The sequence below is a fragment of the Culex quinquefasciatus genome, chromosome 2 (assembly GCF_015732765.1).
Source record: "Culex quinquefasciatus strain JHB chromosome 2, VPISU_Cqui_1.0_pri_paternal, whole genome shotgun sequence".
Lineage (NCBI taxonomy): Eukaryota > Metazoa > Arthropoda > Insecta > Diptera > Culicidae > Culex > Culex quinquefasciatus.
The window spans coordinates 140,155,011-140,175,449 of record NC_051862.1 but is presented as its reverse complement, the minus strand read 5'-3'; the positions used below and the strand labels follow the sequence as shown (position 1 = coordinate 140,175,449).

Sequence of the window (20,439 nt, the reverse complement as noted above, 5' to 3'; positions counted from 1 at the left end):
AATATTCAAACAGCTGTAACTTTTGAGTGAATTTTCTGATCAATTTGGTGTCTTCGGCAAAGTTGTAGGTATTGTTGAGGACAATTGAGAAAAAATAGGTACACGGAAAAAAAATTTGCAGATTTTTTTATCAACTTTTTTTTCACTAAAACTCAATTTCCCAAAATACGTATTTTTTGATTTTCGAGATTTTTTGATATGTTTTAGGGGACTAAAATCCGCAACTTTTGAGCTATCGAGAAACATGGTCAAAAAATCTGCCGCCAAGTTTTGAATTTTTGAAAAATAGTGATTTTTGGAAAAAAATCAAAATTTCATGCAAAAACAAATTTGAAGTTATTTTTTAACACAAAATTGAATTTGCAATCGAAAACTACTCTACAATTTTTTTGATAAAGGGCTTCGTTTTCAAGATATAGCCACCGAAAGTTTGATTTTAGCAAAATATTTACAGTTTTTTGATTTTTAAAAATAGTGACCATGAGCGACCATTTCTAAAAATTTTTTTTTGAAAAGTTCAGAAAATTTGCTATAAAATTGTCTAAGAGACATTGAAGATTGGACCTCGGGTTGCTGAGATACAGCCGCTTTAAGAAAAAGAAACACGAAAATTGAAGTTTTCTAAGTCTCACCAAAACAACCCACCATTTTCTAATGACGATATCTCAGCAACTAATGGTCCGATTTTCAATGTTAAAATATGAAACATTCGTGAAATTTTCCGATCTTTTCGAAAAAAATATTTTGAAAAAAAATAAATCAAGACTGACATTTTAAATGGGCGTAGTATTCATTGTTTGGCCCTTTTAAAAAGTTAGTCTTGATTTATTTATTTTCAAAAAAAAATTTCGAAAAGATCGGAAAATTTTACGAATGTTTCATGTATTAACATTGAAAATCGGACCATTAATTGCTGAGATATCGACATTAGAAAATGGTGGGTTGTTTTGGTAAGACTTAGAAAACTTCAATTTTCGTAATTCTTTTTCTTTTTGCGGCTGTATCTCAGCAACCCGAGGTCCAATCTTCAATGTCTATTTGACAATTTTATAGCAAATTTTCTGAACTTTTCAAAAAAAATATTTTTAGGAATGGTCGCTCATGGTCACTATTTTTTAAAATTGAAAAACTGCAAATAATTCGCTAAAATCAAACTTTCGATGGCTATATCTTGAAAACGAAGCCCTTTATCAAAAAAATTGTAGAGTAGTTTTCAATTTTGCATTAAAAAATAACTTCAAATTTGTTTTTGCATGAAATTTGGATTTTTTTCCAAAAATCACTATTTTTCAAAAATTCATAACTTGGCGGCAGATTTTTTGACCATGTTTCTCGATAGCTCAAAAGTTGCGGATTTTAGTCCCTAAAACATATCAAAAATCTCGAAAATAAAAAAATACGTATTTTGGGAAATTGAGTTTTAGTGAAAAAAAAGTTGATAAAAAAATCTGCAATTTTTTTCCGTGTACCTATTTTTTTCTCAATTGTCCTCAACAATACCTACAACTTTGCCGAAGACACCAAATTGATCAGAAAATTCACTCAAAAGTTACAGCTGTTTGAATATTTACATACCATTTTTGTATGGACAGCAGCCAAAATTGTATGGAGACTTGTATGGGTGAACCAATGACACAAAATAGCTTATTTGGTCACAGGGAAGGCCCCCACAAAGTTTGAGCCAAATCAAAAAATACAAATAAAATCCATTTCCGGTTTTGGTAGAGAATTGCTCACATATTTTGTTATGGAAGAATACCTCAAACTGTTATTGGGATGATCGGATTAGTTGTTAAAATAACAAAAAATAATAACAAAGATTTGTTCGAAGAATAACTAAAAATGTTATTAGTATGTTATTACAATAACAATCCAATAACAAAAAAACATAACGGCGAATAACAAATCTTGTTATAAACAACATAAAATGTTATTGGCCTAGTATTTTCCAATATCAAAAAATTTTATTCCCGCGTTATTTCCGTCTGCTCGGGATTCCAAAAAAAAGTAATGCCCAGAAGCACCCATGGACGTTACAACAAATTGCAACATTAATTTTTCTCATCATATTCTCTGGTAGCTCCGGCTGGCTGGTTAGCGCATAAAGCAACAAAATTACTTTGATATCGCTACCCGAGCAGACGGAAATAACTTGGGAAGGTCAGTTTTTGATATTGTGAGAAGATCAAAATATGTTATTGGGATGATCGGATTAGTTGTTAAAATAACAAAAATCAATAACAAAGATTTGTTCGAAGAATAACTTAAACTGTTATTATGTTGTTATTGCAATAACAAACCAATAACACAGAAGGAATCATGAAGGAATAACAAGATTTGTTATTTTGTGCGGAGAGGTGGAGCAGCATAATAACAAAAAATGTTATTGAACTGGTATGTCTCCATAACAAAAAAAGTTATTGTTTTGGTTTATTTGTAATTTGCAAATAAACCTGCAGTTGCCATAACCCCTCTGTACTAGTCAGGGCTGCAGAGTCGGGTACCTCCAAGCGACTTTGAATCCATACTTTGAAGACAACTCCGACTCTGGATGCAGGATATGACGTCAACGACGACTTCAGCTCTCCAAAAATACCCGACTTCACAGATTCCGACTCCAAGTAAAAGTTGCTGAAAATTTGCTGAATCCGATGCAGTCTCCGAGGTATCCAGCTCGAACTTCAACGTCAGCTCCAACTTCCTGGCTCTGTGAAAATAATAACAGTTTTTGTTATTCACACTTCAAAAATTCTCAATAAATAAATCAATTCCGTTAGGGAATATAATAAAATAAAAAAAAAATGAACTCTCAAAAGTTAATTTTATCGGATTAATTTTAGCTTGAAACCCCATTTCATGGTAAAATAAATGACCCCGATGAAATTGGTCAAAATTCTCCCATAGTTCTAGCCAATTTTAGCAAAGTCCCTTAGGAGGTATATCAAATAATTAAAAATATCAACTTTCAAAATTTCAACTTTTTAGAATAATTTTTGCTTAAGGACCCCATTTCATGGTCAAAATAATGAACCTGACGAAATTGGTCAAAATTATCCCATAGTTATAACCATTTTAAACAAAGTCCTTTAGGGGGTATATCAAATAATTTAAAAAATCAACTTTCAAAATTTTCAACTTTTCAGAATAATTTCAGCCTAAGGACCCCATTTCATGGCCAAAATAATGACCCCGACGAAATTAGACAAAATTTTGCCAAAGATCTAAACATATTTAACAAAGGAAAAAATAATAACAGATTGTGTTATGGACACTTAGAAACATTTCCGTTTGTGCGATTTATGGTAATTTTATTTCTAAGTCAGAATACCAACCGAATAACAAATCTTGTTATTAGGAGAGTTTTTGAAATGTATAACATTTCTTCTTATTAGCGTGTTATTAAAAAATTTCAATATAATATCACTTTAATACCAAATATTGTTATTTTATCAGAAACTGTTATTATTTTTTCTTCCTGAAGTTGAAGTTTAGGATAAAATAATAACACTTTTTGTTATTTTAACAGGATTTGTTATTAAAATATTATTAATTTTGTTATTACCGTCTGCCCGGGTAATGAGATTGCAATCACCGACAAGCATGGCACACGGGGACGGCGAACGAAGACTTAACCTATCGTTACAGAAAATAGCAGCTATTTCCTACACATATATTTTTTATCCAGAGTTGGAGCATTACTGTCCCATACATTTTTCACCAGCCTTTTTAAAATAATAAAAAATATCTGTTGAGGGTGAAAATATTAGTTAAGGTGTTAAGGAGTTTGTATTTTATTTTATAATAATTATATGATGTTTCAAACCATCAAATATTTTTAATAATAAATAAGACAGTTTTGCTTTCATATACAGTGCACCGTGAAAGTAAAACATCGATAGATCAGGATAGATACTTCACTCAACGAACACATTGCTGCCTTCATCTGGGGAACGAGAAATCGGATCCTTGGTCCTGACGGATCCCACCATCTAGCAAGGTTTTGGGCTATATTGGCTGTTTATCATAAATGCAATTAGGGAGCGTTCTTTTATTACGTAACGCGAAAAATCGGACTTTTAGACCCCCTCCCCCCCCCTCGTAACAAAATTTCCATACAAATTTTTAAAATTTTGTATGGAGCGTAACACGGCCTCCGACCCCCACCCCCCCCCTACTGCGTTACGTAATAAAAGAACGCTCCCTTACCGTCGGAATAACTCATTCAACGCTTCTTCTGATGGATGATGCATGTTAATGAATCATTAATACATAAATGGCCACCGAAAGGCATTATTGAGTTGCATGAGGCAATTATAAGTGCACTGATGGGGTAACACCTGCAGTAAACATTCAAGTGTTCTGGCTGATTCGAATGACCTAATTAACCAGAATCGATTCGACTGTAAAAGAGAACTTTTTTAACAAGCTTTGACAAAAAGTTCAAAATGGAAATAAGTAACCTAAAATTAGCCTTAAACAATTAACCTTCTTTTCATAAAAATCCCCCTACCCGTTGTTGCTCCAACAATAATGGAACGGAAAATTAATTTAAATTACCTTATTGGAAATTCCAGACCACTCAAAATAGCCGCCCACAGGAAATGGAACGCCAAGCCCCATGTCAGGACCTATTAAGTCGGAAAGTTTTCCTACAAATTGCCCGATAAACTTGGAAACGTTTCAATCCGCTTGTCGTCGGACTTTTTCCTCTTCTCGCCTCGTAGAAAAGTCAAGACATTGTATATTTAGAGCATTAGTTGCTGCTATCATCATCGTCGTCGTCTCAGCAAGATAAGGAAGCAAGCAAAAGGATTTTCTCGCATCGTTCAACGCTTCTTCCTCTGTCGGCAAGAACCAACCAACGGTGGACAGGAGAGATTGTTTGATACCACCCCACCCAGCTCTGCCAGCATAAACCTCTGAGAAACAGGAAACTTGAACTTGAAATATCACCACCCTCTTTGAGCCACCCAGCAGTGGAGGAGGTAAATTGCAACTTTTCAAAGGAGAGAAAGATTCGAAAAACAACGCAGCAAAGCCAGGTTTGAAGCCAGGTTTGTTTATGTTTGAGCCCTAAAAATATGGCAAAGAGAAAACTGAGAGAGAGAGAGATTTTTTGCAAAATACTCACGAGAATTTCGAAAGGGGAAGCTGGAATATTTCCCGTGAGACGTGATTGCATGAATTTTCTCGCGGATGAACGGTGTTCGCTGAGTAAAATTCACCCATATTTCATTGCATCAAAGGAAGGGCGAATATTGTAACGAAATTACGTTTGAAATTCAATAAAACAAGGTCACCCATAAACCACGTAGAATCTTTAGATGGGGAGGGGGGGGGGGGGGTATTTATTTTTCTTCTTCCATATGTTTTCCAAAAAAATTGGAGAGTGCCAGCTAATTTAATTCACTGGCACTGGTTTCGAAACCGCTCAAATTTGACCGAACCAGTAAAAATCACTGATCAGTTTCCCTAGTATCAGCGATTTTTTCTCTGGGTCAGGAAGAGCTGCTGAATTCAAACATCAACGGGGAAATTTTTCTGCTTGTTTCGGAAGACAATGTGCTGGTCCAGCGGGTTTTACGCTAAAATAGACACAGAAATTAACATTAAGGGGTTGTATACATGTACAATATCACAACATTTCATATTACAGAAAATTTATAAAATTCACTTAGAAGATGATTTTCAATCACTCCTGACTAGAGGGTGACGAGCGGGAATTCCCGGGAAATCCACCATTTTTAGACCTCTCGATTCCCGGGAAATTTGGTCGTGACTCCCGGGAAATTTTATACTTATCGAATATCGAAGTAAAATTATATAAACTTAATATCTTTTTTCAATTCGAAATTGTGGATGTTCAATGGTTGACTTTCAAGATTAAATTAATCAATGCTTCTCTAATCTTCGCATTCAAAGGGTTCACTTTTTTTCACTTTTCAAAAATTTCAATAACTATAATTGAGAGAAGCCAAAAAAAACTGCGGATCCTTACATTTACATTGAAACATACTTAGCAGCTTATACCCCAGAAATGAAAACTAAAGTTTTTAAATATTGTCTCTCAAGATTAGATCAATTTTTATATCCTCTCTCGAGCATAGCAATCCTCATAATCTTTTTTTTTATTCTTGGTAAGTTAATTTCGCTGTATCAAAGTAATTTAATTTTTTGATGTCAATTAGTCATTTTGTGTTCCGCATCAACCTCAATAATAAATTATATTTTGGAAGAAAAAAAATTTGGCTATCTTTGCAAAGTTATGATCCGCCAATTGTGAACATAAGGTTTTCCTGATGACTGTAAATATTTCTTCAATTTATATGTACAGTTGACCTAATCATGAGAAAAACATCTTTAAATTGTTTTGTTATTATGTTGCAAAATCCCAATACAATTTCCCAGTATCATTAACTATAATAGCTATGTTTTATTCCACATAAATTTAATAACAAGTCCATTTAACAAGTTAGTTCAAATTAATAAAAAAATCACTCAATACGAGGAAGATTCGTAAACATATTAAAACTACATACAATGTTGAGTCCCAAAATGCTCAAGAAACGATCTTGCATTTGCATATAAAAAAACAAATGGTAGAAATAGTTACTTCAAATAATAAGGAAACTTAAATATTTTGAGATGAACAACCCTGCACTATGGTACATTGGGTGGCCAAGTTTCAAAAAAGTGACCTTCTCCAATATTTTTTGTTATTTTTTTCTCGAAAGTAAACATTCTAACTAAGAAAAATCCAAATTTTCAAAGCTCTAAGTTTGTTCATTACGGAGATACGCAAGCTGAAAGTCAAAAAATGGAGTAAAAAACAAGCGTTTTTCGTAAAAAAGGCTGATTGTTTAATTTTAACATAGCTCAGCCATTTTAAATATTTTATTAGGACAATTATACATCGTTGGAAAGGTAAGCTTTGAAACTATTAAGAGATAAAATGTTGTTTCCAAACAAAAAACTGAAGTTTTCATCGAATAATTGGAGCATTTTTTTGACAAATCATATTTTTTTGTGTTTGTTAATCGAGTACTTTTTTTTGCTAACCGATGCTAAACATGAAACTAAGATCACTTGAAAGATTGGATTATAATCTAACATTGCTGAAATTTCCAGCCTGCGATTTTTTGCGTTTTCGGAGATATGCCATTTTGAACATTTACGTTTTATCAAAATTTGCTGCAATCTACATATGCGCCCGTTTATTTCACTTGCTTTGCCACCTACTTCGTGGGCATCGTCGCTTCAAAAATCAATACCTGGTTTCATGAAGTTCGAAATGACTTTATTGGAATTTTCTGTTGCCTACATTTAAAATTGAGTACCTTAGTCAAAATAAGGTATTCGTACCGAAGTTTCTCAAGCGAAACTGGAGAATCTCAGTTTGATACCGAAAAAAGTATTCAGCAAAATGTTGACTTAGCATGATGAATTTCTGCGATCAATCCATGAAACTGATCCACATTTAAGTTCTATGTTGGTAAGTACAAAACATCATAAAAAGTACCTTTAACATATCCTGAAGCTGTCACAAACTCTATAATCAAATGAATTTTAAGAATATGGTTTGTATTTTATCGTTTTACTTCATAATTAATATTGTGGATAAAATTAATTTTTCTGTTATTTGATTTAATAATTAAAATATTCGCAATTTATGCCCATAAGGGTGGGAGGGGGTGGTCTCAAGTTATACGGCATGGACTCACAAAAAGAAACACACAACAGGAAATAATAAATATTTGACTTAAAATGAATTTATTACGCTTAACAAAAATTTGTTGGTGGGGAGGAGGAGAGGGGGTGAAAGAAAGAGGAGGGAGGGGTTGTGTCCTTAAAGTGGGGTGGGAGCTTATCCATAATTTAATAATATAAACTTGCAATATAATATATATGCAATTCTGTTTCACTTGCAAATGTATGAAAAGACTATTTATTATAAACAATCAACTATTGAAAAACATGAAAAGTCATAAAAATCGACGTATATCATTTCAATACCATACAATTACCTAAATTTGTATCAAAAAAACATTTAAAAAGCAAAAAAATAATTTGGCCGCCTGTTTGTATGGAGATGGCCCATAGTGCCCTGTAGTCGTCATCGAGTCGACCTAGTTGTCCGAACCCCCTGTCGACCTCATGCGCAGCTGTCAGAGCTGCAAAACAACAACATCCGTTACGTCATCCGTTGAAAACAGCACGTGTCAATAAAGTCCTCCATTTTAGTTTTGTTAAACTATGCGTTTTTCTCCGGAATAAATCCGACCAACCTGCCACTCTGCTCACCAAAATAAACGTTTCATTGAATAAGTATGAATTAAATGTAACTTAATTCATTGAAAAGAAACAAATTTATTACTTTTCTTTTTAAACAATTAGTACTATTAGAATAGTTTAAAAATCCCGGGTCCCAGGAATCCCCGGGAAATGGCCAAATTTAACTCTCGATTCCCGGGAAATTGAAAATCTCGAGAATCGTCACCCACTACTCCTGACAGTTTCATGAAGAAATGTTATGATTAAAGTAAGTTACAGACGATTTAAGCTGAAAATTTTGCTATGCGCAAGGCGAACTGTCAAACTTTGCGAGCGTTTTTCTCTGAACACCGAGTTGATTTAACGGTACCACGATATCTCGATATAGGATAGACCAAATTGGCTGAAATTTGGGGTGAAGACTCGCAAGACATATCCCGTGTGCATGACGATTTTGAAATTTTGCATTTTTAAAAAATTACAAAAATCAAAAACATTCGATTTTGTAAATGAAAAACATACAAATATTTAATATTTTTATCTTTTTTTTTAAATAAACTTTATGAAAATGGGCCTTCGTCATGCACACGGAACCGGTTTAACGAGTCTTCACCACAATTTTGAGCCGATTTGGTCAAGGGAGTGTTGAGATATCGAGGCACCCGTTTTTTTTTTTAAACTGCTAACTTCAAATACAGCAATTCCCCACGAAAACAGCATGATTCGAAAAAAAAGTTCTCCGATCGGGATCAATTTTTTTCTGAGGGTTCCTTGGCCGAAATAATTGGACCCGTATTTTTTTGTTTGGCCATTAGGGTGACCTACGCCGTGTGAGGATGGTCCAAAGATGGCAATTTTCGTCATTTTTCGCAAAAACCACTTTTTTCAAAAAATCATAACTCCGCGCCATTTCATCCGATTTTAGCTGTTTTAGACGCAAAAGAAAGGTGATTAGTTTGGCTATTTGGGAAAAATAGTAAGAAGTTCCAAAAATGTAGCCTAACATTTGAAAAGGTCGTATGAAAACTTAAAATGCTGTTTTGAAGGCATCGAGTCTTTGGTCGATGTCTGAAAATATTTTTATCGGAAAATTTTACATAACTTATCAAAAAATGGTGAAATTATGTTTTCAATACTCTGAGATACGATTTTTTGAAAATAACAACTGGGTTCTAGACGCGCCACGCGCAAAAATGGGAAAATGAGGAAAACGAGAAAAAATCGACTTTTTTCACTAAAACTGCGATAACTTTAAAATGTCAGCGATGACCTATACATGTTAGGGTACCACAATTTTCGTAATTGAAATACGCAACTTTTGGTACACTAACATGTATAGGTCATCGCTGAAATCGCTGAACAGTTGAAAATGTATTTTTCAATGTCCTGAAAACAAATTGAAAAAAAAGTTTAAGTTTGTGCTCAAACCAACCCCTGACATTTTTGCCGATATACATGTACATACATTAGGGTGTTTCATCCCAACAAAAAAGTTCTCAAAATCAGGCAAACCGAGGTTCCCCTAGTAGAGGATACCCATAGGGACTCTCATGCCAAATATCAGCCCATTTGGTTGAGAATTGGCCTGTCCCCAGCGGTTCAAAGTTTACATGGAAATTATTATGGGATTTTTATGCTTTTCGTTCAATCGTTTCTACAGGTCTGGGGACAACATGGATTCACTCGGAATAAAGACAGGTGTGTAGGGGATGGTCCAAGGAACAAATTCCAGAAGGAATTAGGGTTGTCCATTCTGTCCCCAAGGTGCGCATTGGATCGACGTCCGGTGTCTCCAGAATCAACGATTCACCCTTCAAATGTACGCATTGTCCTTAGTATGCTATGACGGCAAGCTGAAAATTACGACGCCCCATATCAGACGGTGAACACGTGGGGAAGCATCGATTGCATTATTATTACAAAATCATCATGTTACGTGATTTGGAATAGTTCAAATTGTTACAGGAACATCAAAAATTTTAATTTTATTGCTTTAGAGTATGTTTCTGAGCCAAAACTTGAGTGTATGCTCTGCCACGTGTTCACCGTCTGATATGGGGCGTCGTAATTTTCAGCTTGCCGTCATAGCATACTAAGGACAATGCGTACATTTGAAGGGGGAATCGTTGATTCTGGAGACACCGGACGTCGATCCAATGCGCACCTTGGGGACAGAATGGACAACCCTAATTCCTTCTGGAGTTTGTTCATTGGACCATCCCCTACACACCTGTCTTTATTCCGAGTGAATCCATGTTGTCCCCAGACCTGTAGGAACGATTGAACGAAAAGCACAAAAATCCCATAGTAATTTCCATGTAAACTTTAAACCGCTGGGGACAGGCCAATTCTCAACCAAATGGGCTGATATTTGGCATGAGAGTCCCTATGGGTATCCTCTACTAGGGGAACCTCGGTTTGCCTGATTTTGAGAACTTTTTTGTTTGGATGAAACACTCTAACATACATATGTAACCCCTTAACATTAATGTTTCATGAAATCAATTCACGTAATCGTGCATTGTTTTTATGAATATGAAACAAGCCTAAGGTGCTGGTTTTAATGTTGCTCAGCTGCTAGGTTTAGCTTGGGTTACGCAAACAAGCGTTACCGAATCAATGCCGTCCTCACATTTTTTAAGTTTTTTTTTATTTTTAGTAAAACAAAAAGTTTTTTCCTACAGGTATTCTCCTAACATGACTCCATATGCTCATAACTTTAGTTTTTATTGTTTATTCGTCAAGCTTATGTAGACTACTTACAATTTTCTTACATACTATAGATATTATTTCTATTGTACAGATTTTTTCGTAGTTCCGGACATGTCGAAATGTGTGTACTGAGAATTTTCATTATAAAAGCGCATCACTTGTCATGTATGCAGTTATTCTAAAAAGTGGTGAATGTCTAAGAGTACGGCTTGGTTCAGGAATTCTATTTCGTATTTCGGAAAATAATGCTGCTGACTGTATGCGTTGAGAAATAATGTCGTTGATGAAAGAGAGCATGGCAAATTTACGAAGTTCTCACTGCTCACTGCTTTGGGCGTGCACCTTTCGTGACGCCATCTTCACCTAAAAGTCTGGAAAACCTTTCCTCAGTAAGGTGAGGAAGGCAAAAATATTGGTTTACTATCAGCAAAACCAAACCAGGAAAATGTTCCTGCTGATTTGATGATGGATCCCCTTTCCGTATGTAAAATATCACATAACTGTATTAAAATATAATAACTGAGAGTTGTTAGCAAGTATTACATGCCTGCTATCTAAAATATTCTATGACGAAAACGCATTTTCATTCCATGATTATGACGATCAGGCTCATCAAAATTGAATTTCAATTGACGACAGTAACCATTCATAATGCATTCATTTGTTTTGTAAGGATTCTTTGGTCCTTGCAGGCCAACCATCTAATCAATCGAACACAATCTGTGCGGGGGAAACCATAGCAAATCGAGCGCGTTTCGAAAAACCCAGCACAAACATATAAAAGCCATCCGAGCTCCGCATTTCCGCAATCAATTAGGATCAAACACCAAAGTGACAACAAGTGCTCCACGTTCCAAAAGCTCAGAAGCCCAGAAGAACCCAACGCCCTCGTAATGGATCTAGTGAAGCTGTTCAGCGTGCTGCTCGTCTGTGCCGCTTTGATCTTCGTCTGTGAAGCACAGGTAACAACCGGGAGTGACGTTAATTAGAGTTTTAATTAAAATCCGATTGCATTTGACGGGAAGCGTTTCCGGTGATGGATATAGCGCATGCATTTCCCGGTGGCTCCACTTGGGGTTCAGATTTAGAACCGCGTTCAGGTTCACCCATATGATTGAGAACATCCGCGCTGCGCTAAAACTGCTCAACGACTATGACTTCCGGTGGCATTTAGATTTCAATATCGAGAAGTGCATATTGTTACGAATAGTATATTATTGGGTGTTATTTTGCACCTTGCAAATCCAGCGTTTCGTTTTACATCCGGCGAATCAAACCAAAATTTAGGTATAAAAGTAAACCACCTCGCGTCCCCATGCACAATTTTCCCAGAAAATAAAACCCTCATATCTCTGGTTAGTTTGCAATATAACAGCTTCCGTGGCCGTGAGGTTACGGGTTTCGCCTTGTAAGCGGGAGGTGATGGGTTCGATTCCTGTCTGGCTCGGCAAAGTCAGATCCCTTTAAAGAGTAAATATGCTCACTGGGAATACTGACCGGTAGGGGATGGGTTTCGACTAGCGGCGTGCTGGGTTTCCAATCCAGAGGTCGTGAGTTCGATTCTCGTACCGGGATGATGAAGTTTTTAATATACGTTGTCAGAGCCATCATGCCAAGTAACCAATCAGCACTAAAAGTAGCAATTGTCTAGCACTAACAGCGCTTTACCTGCAGTGAATAACAGCTGAATTGTTTTGGAAATTGCTGGAAATGCGCTATTACAGCTGATTTGCAGCTGAGTTTGGACTTTATATTTCTGTTTTACAGCTGGGCCCCTACTGTTGTTGATCCGGCCCTGCAAAACGTCAAAAAATGTGGGATGCAAAAATGTTGTTATCTCTTTCTCTCTCATCCTCCTACCCCAGTTCTATTTTCGGTTTGTTTACTACTTCTTTACCGACACAGCTGATGGGAGGAAACGGCTGAGAGGAGGAACAATTTATTTGATGAAATGCTTGGTGTTGGAGACTTGATGCCAGGATCGGGTTGATGTTTTCTTGGTCGAATCATGCAGCGTTGCCGTCACGCCTAAATATGTGGTGGCATCCGGGCGCAGTTTCAGTAGTATTTAAATGTTGCCTTTCGTGCTGGAATATGCATCTCATTTTTGCTTGAGCCTAGGCTGGAGCTTACACTGAAAAAAAATAAAAGTACCAAATTCCTAAACTCTAGGAATTTTGGCTCCTTTCCTTATTAAGTAATCCAAAAAACCAGATTACTAAATAAGGAAAAGAGGCAAAATTCCTAGAATAAAGGAATTTCGTACTATTTTTTATTTCAGTGTATCATTGATTTATAAGCCAAACAGTCAGATTCATCAAAAGTGACCGGTCACTCCGGTCTAGACCTATTCTAATGTGTTTACAAAATCGCAACAGCATGCTCATTTCTCAATGAAGAACCGTATCAAAATTGTTGATTGAATCAGATTCACTTTTCGGGACATTGTGGTTCCCACGGGGGAATCCATAAGTGAACATCGGCAACTGTCGTTTGCGTTGGATACCAAACTTGCTCATGGAATGCCAACCTCCATCCTTCGAGACATCTGTCCAGCAGAAGTGATTGTTCCAAGGATCGTTTTTTTTTTTTAATTTTGCAGCTACACCGCAATTCAACAGCAACAGCATAAACATATTTTTTGTCAGATAAACTACTCAATCTTAACTGCGACCGAAAGCCGTTTCATTTTTTCTCAGCTGGTTTGTTTTGGTGAGGGATGAGCGAGCTAGAAATATTTTGTTTTGGTTTTCATCAATCTTTCTCTTTCACTTCTTAACTGTGATGCCAGTAAAATGGGAAAAATGGAGCAGTGTTGCTAGTACCTGCACGAAATCAGCTGCATTTCAGCTCATGCTAGAGCAGTTGATTTAGAGCTGATTTGCTCTCACATTAGCTGTTTTACAGCAGATAAGCTGTGGAATGCTGGTTTACAGCCTATTTATGATTTTTTTAGTGCTGGATGCCCAAGTAACTTTGATTTGGTAAGACTCTGGATTTGTAAGGAACGGTCTACTTTTCATTGTCAAAAATAACAATACTGAAAAGTACTTTTTTGCAATTCCGTCGTGAAACTACTTACCGTAAACCGGAGTGACTTTGATAGGATTTCAATTTGTTTTTAGAATATTTTCCAACAGGTAAGGTTTTTCTCAAGATTATTATTTTTAAAACATGTACTGGGGTAGGCCACACAAAGTCCATGCACTATTTTGGAAAAAAAGTTTTTTCAATAGTGTTTAGAAAAATAGTTACGTTAAAAATTCTTGGTTTTAATTCCGGGGCGACTTTGATAGTTTTTCTTGTTAAAATCATATTTAAGATGTTCAAACTTTATTTGTACCCTAAATGTACCATCACTAAAGTAGCTGATATAGTTTGTAAGAAAAAAATCAATGTTAACTAAGTTTATAAGCTTTTTAACAAAATACATATAAATTTTAAGTAAAATTGTTGCCTGAAATTTGTTAAAAATAGTTTTGTTTATAAAATTATCGATTTATATTGCATTTTAAACTGAATTCGAAGCACGAATCACAAGTTTTCACATTTTACATGAAATTTGTTCAACTGAATTTGCCTATAAATTTGGAGATTTTTTTTAATTGTGTTTCATAAACACATATTATTTATTATTTACAAACTTATTTAACCTTCTCCTAGTGGAAAATTGTCCAAAGAATCCGAAAATGCATTCCGTTTTCCGATTAAAAATCATGTTCATTGAGAAAATCATGACACTTTGAGAAGTTTAAAATAATGACTTTCATCCACATTTTCTTAACTATAGTTAACTAACTTTATAAACTTTTCAAAAACTTATGAAGGTCATGAGGTACTTTGAACACTTCTCTACCACGGTCAGTATGTTTCTGAACTATTCCTTACGTATTTTAATTGTACTCTTCATTTTGCGGAAAAATCGCAAACCTATCAAAGTCACCCCGGCTATCAAAGTCACCCCGTTTTACGGTACTTTTCCTGTCATTCTTGAACGACGAAATAGCCTACTTTTCTGTACCAAAAATAACAGAATCGAATAGCAACACTTTTCAATATAAATGCTGAAAAGTTCTACTTTTCTGCACTCAAATGGGTGCTGAAAAGTTGAACTTTTCAGCACTTGTTTCGAAAAGTAACACTTTTCAACATTTTTTTGATTTACACGATTTATTGACAAAATACATGAAGATTTGACATAAAATTTCACTCAGTGTGTGTTTTTTGGAATTGCAAAAAAATGTTGTATGGAACTCGTTGCAAAACTTGATTTTTTAAGCACTCTTCGTATTTTTTTTTGTACGACTCGTGCTGAAAAAATCCTCTTTTTGCAACTTGTTGCATAAACTACTATTGGCAATTCCGTCGTGAAACTACTTACTTTTCCTGTCATTCTCAAGTGACGAAACGGCCAACTTTTCTCTACCAAACCGAGAACCAGCGAGTTGAATTTACCGTTCCAACTTTTTTAAGGACTTGGGAGTTGGAATGTTAAGTTATTAAGTAAGTGAATTGTTCAAAACAAAAAATATCGAGTTTTCAGCACTGGTATTGAAAGGTATTAATTTCCAATCATTGGAAAAATATTGACTTGAATATGAGCAATCTCAAAATATTTTTGAAATTGGTTAATCGTAATCAGATCGACAACCAACCAAGACACGATTTGAGAAATGAGGGGTGTTATTTTATTGTCTATCAACTGTGTCTGTTACGGAGCGGAAAATCCGTTATTTCAATATTTTGAAATTCTGAAAATGACAAACAGTACTATGCACTTCATATGTAGCAATTGATTTCGCAAAGTGCTATCCTTTGCTAATCAGTACCTTCGCTTACTCCTGGACGGGAGCTCCTATTTCCCGACGGACACCGATGATCCTGCATCTATAATTAGAACCCATTATGCTGACTCTAAAGTGCACCATTACCCATCTCGCGTAAATACATTTTTCATTTACTCTCTCTTCCGCGCACACGTACACACACACACACACACACACAAATAACAATGCAGCTCACATTCACGCCATCCTGGGGCAAACGATCCGCGGCACCGCTGGCCATGAACCTGCCCAACTCGTTCGGCATCCAGGACAGCTGTAAAACACCTGTTGACTCGCTGATGGTCATCTACCGGATGATCCAGGTGAGCCCTCGTTTATACCCAGTATCCAGTTACGGTTGCTAATTTTGTCTCCCTCCCTCCCCCGTCGGCAGACCGAAGCCCAGAAAATTTTGGAGTGCAACCAAAAGTGAACGCGCCGTGGATGGCAGAAATGGGCTCCAAGTGGAGAAGAGTGTTTTTATTTTTGCTTCAATTATTTAGTCTCAAAAGTGTAGACATGTATCACATCCGGTTTGTACCCCGTGAGCCGCAGACCCGCACTCGCGAGACCCCCGTAAATAAAGGCTACCAAAGACCGCAGAAAATGGCATAAGTGAAAAGCGATGTTTGTTTGTTGTCTGAGTCCGTACGTCCGAAATTTTCCTGGAAAGAAATAAAGCACATTATTAGCAATTATCGCCACGACAGAAGTCAATCAAAGGTTCAATATTGGCAGCAGCAATCAGCCAGATCAGCGAATCAAACGTTAAGGGGAAGGATATTCTTGGAATCAACCTCCCCGGCTGTGGTGACTCTAGCGACCTGAACGTTCATCATTTTGCAAACTGGGTATTGCACCTGGCCTCGGATTGAAAACTAATGGAATCACACGGCATTGCTTTTCGGGGAAGTGGGAAGATGACCCTCCAACCTTCCTTCGCTGCCATCAAGTGCTTGTGTTTGTCGTCATTGGCCGTTATTGTTGATTTTAGTAAAAAGATGGTGAACATAAAGTGATTTACCTGAACTGTTGAGTTAAACTCTATAAGCCTCATCAAGTCTGAGTTTTTTTCTGGAATTAAACGGGAAAGGGATGACAGTGTTAAACTTTATGCTACTTTCTGAATACTTGCTTTTTCAGTTTGGGGTTTAAATATACAATAGGTAAAGGTAAAACCCCCTAATAAAGATAAGTATAGGTAATAGAGTGACTTTATGGCGGGCATTCAAGGGTTTGTTCCGGTGGGGGTATTGAGCCCAAATCCCAAATATGAGCTTGATTGGACGTCACAGGAGCTGGCGCTCCGCCCTTCAATTTTAAATGGGATTTAATTCGTAAAGATACATTTTTTTCAAAAATGTCTATTTTTGAGGCACTTTGGCCACCAATGCGTTTACCAAAAACATCACTGTCGTGTAGGCCACATCTATCATTAAAGTTTGGAGCACCCTGGCGCTCAATTCAGACCTTCAAAGTTTGGCAATTTTTTTCGAAAAATCGACCCCGGCAAAATCAAATGGCGTCTCGAGCGTCGCGAGGTGCGACGCATATCTTTTTTGCCGGGGCCGATTTTTCGAAAAAATGCCAAACTTTGAAGGTCTGTATCGAGCTCAAGGGTGCTCCAAATTTCAGTGTTATATATACCAAAAGATGCGCAAGGATGTGGCCTATGTGATGTTTTTGGTAAACGCATTGGCGTCCAAAGTGCCTTAAAAATAGACATTTATGAAAAAACTACCTTAATCCACCTATGTGGTTGATGCCTTCCTCACTTTTTACCAACAATGGGTAATATGAGTGATATAGACACATATTTCAGCTATTTTTTTTAGATCCAGAAAAATAAGTACACAGATATAACTTAAGTGGTCATAACTCGAGACAGAGTTGCCAGATCTTCTATGTTGTGGTCTTGTTGGAAAGGTCTCTTGATTATCTAACCAACGATGGGTCGGATGATGGATCCGGACATCGTTTACATACATTTAAGTGAGATCCGGCTTCAAAAAAGTACATAAATATCACTTAAGTAGTCATAACTCGAGACAGGGTTGCCAGATTTTTAATGTTGTGGACTCGTTGGAAATGTCTCTCGATTACCTATCCAACGATGGGTTGGATGATGGATCCGGACATCGTTTACATACATTTAAATGAGATCCGGCTTCAAAAAAGTACATAAATATCACTTAAGTAGTCATAACTCGAGACAGGGTTGCCAGATCGTCAATGTTGTGGACTCATTGGAAAGGTTTCTCGATTACCTATCCAACGATGGGTCGGATGATGGATCCGGACATCGTTTACATACATTTAAGTGAGATCCGGCTTCAAAAAAGTACATAAATATCACTTAAGTAGTCATAACTCGAGACAGGGTTGCCAGATTTTTAATATTGTGGACTCGTTAAAAAGGTCTCTCGATTACCTATCCAACGATGGGTTGGATGATGGATCCGGACATCGTTTACATACATTTAAATGAGACCCGGCTTCAAAAAAGTACATAAATATCACTTAAGTAGTCATAACTCGAGACAGGGTTGCCAGATCGTCAATGTTGTGGACTCATTGGAAAGGTCTCTCGATTACCTATCCAACGATGGGTCGGATGATGGATCCGGACATCGTTTACATACATTTAAGTGAGATCCGGCTTCAAAAAAGTACATAAATATCACTTAAGTAGTCATAACTCGAGACAGGGTTGCCAGATTTTTAATGTTGTGGACTCGTTGGAAATGTCTCTCGATTACCTATCCAACGATGGGTTGGATGATGGATCCGGCTTCAAAAAAGTACATAAATATCACTTAAGTAGTCATTACTCGAGACAGGGTTGCCAGATCGTCAATGTTGTGGACTCATTGGAAAGGTCTCTCGATTACCTATCCAACGATGGGTCGGATGATGGATCCGGACATCGTTTACATACATTTAAGTGAGATCCGGCTTCATAAAAGTACATAAATATCACTTAAGTAGTCTTAACTCGAGACAGGGTTGCCAGATTTTTAATGTTGTGGACTCGTTGGAAAGGTCTCTCGATTACCTATCCAACGATGGGTCGGATGATGGATCCGGACATCGTTTACATACATTTAAGTGAGATCCGGCTTCAAAAATGTTCATAAATATCACTTAAGTGGTCATAACTCGAGACAGGGTTGCCAGATCGTCAATGTTGTGGACTCATTGGAAAGGTCTCTCGATTACCTATCCAACGATGGGTCGGATGATGGATCCGGACATCGTTTACATGCATATAAATGAGATCCGGATATATGTGAAAACACATTTTTATACATAACTTTTGAACTAGTTATCGAAACTTCAAACAATTCAATAGCGATGTATGGGACCCTAAACCAAGTCGAATGCAACTGGTTTGGTCAAAATCGGTTCAGCCAGTGCTGAGAAAACTCAGTGAGAATTTTGGTCACATACATACATACACACACACATACACACACACATACACACACACATACACACACACATACACACACACAGACATTTGTTCTGTTTTCGATTCTGAGTCGATATGTATACATGAAGGTGGGTCTTCGAGCTTTTAATAAAAAGTTCATTTTTAGAGCAGGATTATAGCCTTACCTCAGTGAGGAAGGCAAAAAAGTATCTTTATGGGTTAAATCCCATTTAAAATTGAAGGGCGGAGCGCTAGCTCCTGTTACGTCCAATCAAGCTCATATTTGGGATTTGGGCTCAATACGCCCACCGGAACAAACCCCTGAATGCCCGCCAAAAAGTCATTTTTGTTACATCCTAATAGGTAACCGATTTTAAAACTAGTCTGAAAATGTCTCAACATCTACTCTACTGGCCACTTAAATTCTATTTTCAAAATCCCAACTTTTGCAGAATCTTAAAAAAGGAGGAAAAAATGCCCAAAAACATTCATTCAAAAGTAACGAACTAAAAACTACATACGAAAAAATCTACATACAAAATGGAGAAAAAAATCCAAATAAACAAACTGTTAACAACTTGAGTTAAAAAAAAAAATTAAGAACTTGCGAGCTGCGTCCTGCATTTTAAGTACAGAATCGTAACATTGTCATTGTAGAAGATCAGATTGATTTGGTTGTGAGCAATTCTCTACGAATTTCAACCATTTTTATTTTTGTATTTTTTTATTTTACTACAAGTTTGTAGGGCTTTCCCTGTGACCAAAGAAGCTATTTTGTGTTATTGGTTCACCCATACAAGTCTCCATACAATTTACACACTGAACTACACTGAAAAAATATTATGTTTTCAATTATGAGCAATGTAATTAGCTTATATCTGTAAGCCAATACATCCAATTGAAATGTGGTCAAAGACAAACTTATGGGAAATTGGACGAGCTTTCCGGTAAAAATATTTTCGAGACTGAAAAATCTAGTCTGTCACATAGAAATTGCCAAAACCATCAAAAAACCTATTTTAGACATTTAGAGCAATTTTTAAAAAAACAGTTTCAGTAAATGATTTTTGTATTTTTTTAGGTGAGTGGCTACATCCTGTCTTTTTGTAACATCTAAGGCTATTTTCATAAAAATTTTGAACGAAAAAAATCGTGAGCTCACCTTCAAATTTGACTTTTAAACTTTAAAATCAAAAA

The 20,439-nt window shown here is 36.4% G+C and overlaps 1 protein-coding gene across 1 annotated transcript; it reads left to right on the top strand.

The window, feature by feature from the left end:
* The first annotated feature begins 11,790 nt into the window (after positions 1 to 11,790).
* On the top strand, positions 11,791 to 16,435 carry LOC6031784 (hypertrehalosaemic prohormone). The gene is made up of 3 exons (XM_001842440.2): positions 11,791 to 11,945; positions 16,001 to 16,132; positions 16,204 to 16,435. Exons 1-3 carry the CDS (start codon positions 11,877 to 11,879, stop codon positions 16,240 to 16,242), a joined length of 240 nt encoding a protein of 79 aa, XP_001842492.1. The 5' UTR covers positions 11,791 to 11,876; the 3' UTR covers positions 16,243 to 16,435.
* The last annotated feature ends 4,004 nt before the right edge of the window (positions 16,436 to 20,439 follow it).

What these genes read in the sequence shown, in the direction of transcription:
- LOC6031784 (XM_001842440.2), top strand. Translation starts at nt 11,877, where the DNA reads ATGGATCTAGTGAAGCTGTTCAGCGTGCTGCTCGTCTGTGCCGCTTTG. An exon ending in TCTTCGTCTGTGAAGCACAG is followed by an intron (nt 11,946 to 16,000) that starts GTAACAACCGGG and finishes ATAACAATGCAG; the next exon opens with CTCACATTCACGCCATCCTG. An exon ending in TCATCTACCGGATGATCCAG is followed by an intron (nt 16,133 to 16,203) that starts GTGAGCCCTCGT and finishes CCCCGTCGGCAG; the next exon opens with ACCGAAGCCCAGAAAATTTT.